Here is a 5,939-nt window from a genome sequence, read left to right as displayed (position 1 = left end):
CATGACTGAGGGAGGGGCAGAGAGAGAGGGAGACACAGAATCGAAGCAGGCTCCAGGCTCTGAGCTGTCATCACAGAGCTGGGCCAGAGATGGGACTCGAACTCACAGACTGCAAAATCATGACCTGAGTCAAAGTCAGATGCTTAACCGACTGAGTCATCCAGGTGCCCCATCATTGAAGAACCTTTTAAATCATTTGAATTGTGTGTCTGTATTACCTAAGTGATTTTTTAAAACCTCGAAGTCACTGAATCGTTCAGATATATTTCTTTTTTTTTCTTTCCAGATACAGTTCTATTACTTTTCCAAACTATTTTTTCAACAAGTAGGAAACCAATCCTAACCAATCGTAGCACCAACAGTGCTAAAGAACGTCCCACCAAAAAGAAAGTAACCACAGGACTATCATCTAGATGCGGTTCTCTCTTTCCGGGCAGAAACTTTGTGAACCAGGAGAATCCCAAGTTAACAAAAAGCCACAATTGTTCTAAGGCCAGAAAATCAGCTCCTCAAAAGGCAACTTATGTCTTCTTGAAAACTCATACACCAACATCATTATAGTTCTCAAAAGACCTTACAACAAAACATGAAACAACCTTTTGGGTGGGCTCCCTGATTTCTGCTAATAAATGTGTGCTGAAAGCTTAGTCTTTTGAGGACTTTTTAAGAAATTACTTGTTTATGTTTCAATGGACTTGAAGAAAATCTCAGTAAAAGTGGATGGATGCTCTCAGGTATTTTTCAAATATCCTTTAAATTTGACTTCTTCTCCTTTTTTTTTTTAATTTTTTTAACGTTTATTTATTTTTGAGACAGAGACAGAGCATGAACAGGGGAGGGTCAGAGAGAAGGAGACACAGAATCTGAAACAGGCTCCAGGCTCTGAGCTGTCAGCACAGAGCCTGACGCGGGGCTCGACCGTGAAATCATGACCTGAGCCGAAGTCGGCCGCTTAACCGACTGAGCCACCCAGGTGCCCCGACTTCTTCTCCTTTAACAGAAGATGAGACTGGCCCTACAGAGGAGTTTCCACACATGATTGCTTCACTCTATGGTCAGGTAGAGGGATACTTAAATGTCTGACTATTTTCACAGTTCTCTGGACTTTCAATGATTAGGTGGAGAAAACCACCACAAAACATAAGGCAAAATTAAGAAATTTTTGCCCACTTTGTTTTGAAATCAGTATTGTAGTACATTCACTAGAGGGGGGTGGAAAGGATAATTGCTTAAGAAAACAGTAATATTTCCACTCTCTTCCCTCTCTGTTAATTTATATTGTTCTGACTTAAGACTAAGATGAAGGTGTGTATGAACTTTGCCTGCAAGAAATCAAGGACATCAGAAAAGAAGACAAATCAATGCTGGGTTTCCCATATTAGTCTCTGCTTTAAAAAAAAAAAAAAGCTGAGAAATGAACAAGGCTGGAAGTATCATGCTTCAGGATTTCAAACTATACTACAAAACCATAGTAATAAAAACTGTGGAACTGGCACAAAAGTAGATACATCAACAATGGAACGGAAGAGAGAGCCCAGAATGAAATCCCAGCATATGTGGTCAACTAATATATGACAAAGAAACCAAGAATACTCAACGGGGAAAGGATAGTCACCTTAACAAATAGTGCTGAAACACTGGAGAAACACATACAGAACAATGAAATTGAACCTCTGTCTCATACCACTTACAAAAATTAACTCAAAATGGATCAAAGACTTAAACAGAAGACCTGATACCATAAAACTCCTAGAAGAAAACATAGGGAAGAAGCTCGTTGATACTGGTTTCGGACACGATTTTGGACATGATGCCAAAAGCACAAACAACAACCAAACAACAGGAGCCAAAATCAACAAATGGGACTCCGTTAAACTCCAAAGCTTCTGCACAGCAAAAGAAACAATAAGCAAAATGAAGACGACCTACAGAAGAAAATTTTTGCAAGCCATATATCAGATGAGAGGTTAATATGTAAAACATATAAAGAACTCAGTCAACTTAATGATAAAAAAAATCAATTAGGGACACCTGGGTGGTTCAGTCAGTTGAGCGCCCAACTTCAGCTCAAATCGTGATCGTGCAGATTCGTGAGTTCGAGCCCCACTTCAGGCTTGCTGCTGTCAGTCTGTCAGCACACAGCCGGCTTCAGATCCTCTGCCCTCCTCTCTCTGCCCCTCCCCCACTGTGCTCTCCCCAAAATAAATACATATTTTTAAAAATCCAATTAAATTTGGGCAGAGGAGGGGCGCCTGGCTGGCTCAGTTGGTGGAGCGGGCAACTCTTGATCTCCAGTTTGTGGTTTCCAGCCCCATGATGGATGTAAAGATTGCTTAAAAATGAAATCTTTTTTAAACTATGAAATTTGTTGTCAAATTGGTTTCCATACAACACCCAGTGCTCATCCCAACAGGTGCCCTCCTCAATACCCATCACCCACCCTCCCCTCCTTCCCAGCCCCCATCAATCCTCACTTTATTCTCCGTTCTTAAGAGTCTCTTATGGTTTGGCTCCCTCCCTCTCTCACTTTTTCTTTTCCTTCCCCTCCCCCCTGATCTTCTGTTAAATTTCTCAGGATCCACATAAGAGTGAAAACATATGGTATCTGTCTTTCTCTGTATGACTTATTTCACTTAGCATAACACTCTCCGGTTCCATCCATGTTGCTACAAAAGGCCAGATTTCATTCTTTCTCATTGCCACGTAGTATTCCATTGTGTATATAAACCACAATTTCTTTATCCATTCATCAGTTGATGGACATTTAGGCTCTTTCCATAATTTGGCTCTTGTTGAAAGTGCTGCTATAAACATTGAGGTACAAGTGCCTCTATGCATCAGCACTCCTGTATCCCTTGGGTAAATTCCTAGCAGTGCTATTGCTGGGTCATAAGGTCAATCTTAAAAATGAAATCTTAAGGGGCACCTGGGTGGCTTAGTCGGTTAAGTGTCCCACTTCAGCTCAGGTCATGATCTCACATGAATTCAAGCCCTACATCAGGCTTTCTGCCCTCGGCAGGTTGCTGCTTCAGGTCCTCCATCTCCCTCGCTCCCTGCCCCTCCCCCACTTTCTCTCTCTCTCTCTCTCTCTCTCTCTCTCTCTCTCTCTTTCATTTTCTCTCAAAAATAAATAAACATTTTAAAAAATAAAATCTTTAACAAATGGGCAGAGGAACTAAATAGACCTTCTGAGGAGGGCAACAAGATGGCCAACAGATACATGAAATGATGCTCAACATCACTAACCATCAGGGACATGCAAATCAAAACTACAAGGAGATATCACCTTACACCTGTTAGAATGGCTATCATCAAAAAGACAAGAGACAAGTGCTGCTGAGGATGTGGTGAAAAGGGAACCCTTTTCCCAACCCATTGTTTGTGGGAATGTAAATTAGTCCAACCTCTATGGAAAACAATATGGAGGTTCACCAAAAATTAAAAATAAATCTACCACTCAATCCAGCAATTCCATATCTGGGTCTATACCCAAAGAAACTAAAAACAGGATTTTTTTCAGGTTTTAAACTTTTTATTAGCATATTTTAAAAATTGTGCATTCTGATAATTAAAATCATTTGAACAAAGAAATGGCATTCTGATTAAACTGCATTTTACAGCCTGCAGGGCACCTTGAATTGGCTTAGTTTTTACTCTAGATTTCTCTGTCACTCACACCCAGCTTCTTCCTTCCCCAACACGCAAGTTCTTTTCCTTCCCTGCCAGCTAAACAGGCAGATGGGAGAGGCTGGAGTAGCCTTCATTGTCAGTAGTTCCCGATTCTTTGATGTGAAAAGGGGCAGCTCAGTCACGTAAATTTGATCTGATCTGTTTGCATTTTACAAAGTTAAACAGCTAAAAGAAGGCAATGCTTGTGAAATATACAGTGCATGCTGATGGCACACCCCTCATTACAACTCACCTGCTTGCTTCTCCTGTTCAATCGTTTCTTTTGAAGACAGTGGATTTTTCTCTTGTCTTTCTGTCTTCTTCAATTTCGACTTCATGAGTTTCTCAATCTCAGGCACACTGAGATTGTCAGACATGGTTGCAGAGGAAGCAGAGCCAGATGCACCAGTGAGCAGAGCCTGGTCTGTGCAGTGGCCAACGAGTGCCTAAAACCAAGACTCTGACCAGACATTTGCACTCCCTTGTTAATTGCAGCCTTATTCCCAACAGCCAAGATATGGAAACAACCCAAATTGATTTTTTTAATGTGGTACATATACACAATGAAATATTATTCAGCCATGAGAAAGGAGGATATTCTTTCATGTGCCACATGGATGGACCTTAGGCACATTATGTTAAGTGAGGTAAATCAGACAGAAAAAAACAAGTACTATATGATAATCACTTATATGTGGAATCTAAAAACGTTAAACCTATAAAAACTAGAGTAAACTGATGGTTACCAGGGGATGAGGATTGGGGGAATAAGAGTGATAGAATACGTACTAAATAAGTCTAAATAATGAGTACTAAATAAGCCATAGAGATCTAATGCACAGTATAATGAACAAAGACAATAATATTGTACTACAATTATTACTCTTAGTAATGTAATAAATATCACTACATCAGCAATAATATTACAATATATAAAAGTATCCAAGTACTTTAAACTTAAACAATGTTAAATGTCAAGTTTATTCATTAAAAAATTTTGAGATATGATTCACATATCATAAAATTAATTCACCCTTTTTAAGTATACAGTTCAAGAGGTTTTAGTATATTCACAAAGTTGGGTAGCCATCACCATGATCAAATTCCAGAACATTTCCATCACCCTTTCTACCCTTTTCGACATTGGCCTAGGGAGTGAGCTGTGGGCTAAGGGCAGTGCCTGGCTCTAGACTGTTACCTCAGCCACTCCTCTGGACTCTGAGACCCCTTAGAGAATAAGGTTTGGGGATCAAAGGGACAGGGGTTTGGAGCACTTACCAGCTATAAGATCTTAAGTAAGTTGCTCAGCCTTTCTGTTACTTGTATTTTTTTTTTAATCTATAAAATGAGAATTATCCACCTCAGGAGTTTTGAAAACCTATAGTATATCACAAATGCAAAACAGCTAGCAGAGTATCTAACACATAGAAAGGACTATAGCACAATATCTTATGACTCAAACAAACCAAGTTTACACTCTACTTTTGCCTCAGGTGGCCATGCCACTGGGACCTTAAAGAAATTAAGTTTTACACCCAGGCTCTTCCTGTTCTGGAAATCACTGCTTAAATCATTGGATAGCAAATAGCAAACAGCCATCCATTTGGTTCCCTAATGAAATTATGTCCAGGTAAGAAGGCTTTACTTCCCCCTTGATGTCTGACTTTCCCCAGAGGGAGGTCTTTGACATAAAACACATGGCTAAAGTAACATCATTGCTCAATCACTTGGCCTTGGGGTATTTTAACAAACCAAATAGCTTCAGGTTCAGACAAAAAAATAAAGTGAATGACAGCTAGGCAAATGAAGAATTCCTCCCCACCCCCTCTTTTTTTTAAACTTTTTAGCATATTGTTTTAGAGGCTGGGTTTGGGTTGAGTCCTGACTTCACCATTAGTGATGTGGCTTGGACAAGTGATTCAATAGCTTTTAATTTCAATAGTGTAAAAGAAAGAATGCATCTCCTTCATCACAGAGGGTTGCTCTGGGGTGCACTCAGCACAGTGCTTGGCTTGTGCACACACTCAGTAAATAGTAGGCGGGCATTCAAGTCCCACTGAAACCTTGGAATCACCACCTCTTCTCCACTGTCTCCTCCAGTCAGCCAGTGATCTTTAAAATCCTAGAACTTCCTTTGTTCAGCTTTTGGGGTTGTTTTATTCTATTTTTTCTTTGAAGAAGCATTGTTGGGTTTAAAACTTTTCTAAGACTTCTTCCACCTGTAGAGCAAATGGATCACAAGCTCTGGTCCTAATAAAGGTTCTGAAAGC

The 5,939-nt window shown here is 40.0% G+C and overlaps 1 protein-coding gene across 1 annotated transcript; it reads right to left on the bottom strand.

Moving 5' to 3' along the window:
• Positions 1-3,510: 3,510 nt before the first annotated feature.
• LOC147582027 (thymosin beta-4, Y-chromosomal-like) lies at positions 3,511-4,088 on the bottom strand. The gene has a single exon (XM_086702935.1). The coding sequence runs from the start codon at positions 4,044-4,046 to the stop codon at positions 3,912-3,914; it is 135 nt and encodes a 44-aa protein (XP_086559061.1). The 5' UTR covers positions 4,047-4,088; the 3' UTR covers positions 3,511-3,911.
• Between the last annotated feature and the right edge of the window lie 1,851 nt (positions 4,089-5,939).

Source organism: Puma concolor, chromosome B1 (genome assembly GCF_028749965.1).
Source record: "Puma concolor isolate L17-30 chromosome B1, mPumCon1.1.hap2, whole genome shotgun sequence".
Taxonomy (NCBI): Eukaryota; Metazoa; Chordata; class Mammalia; order Carnivora; family Felidae; genus Puma; species Puma concolor.
This window is presented reverse-complemented; position numbering and strand designations above follow the sequence as displayed.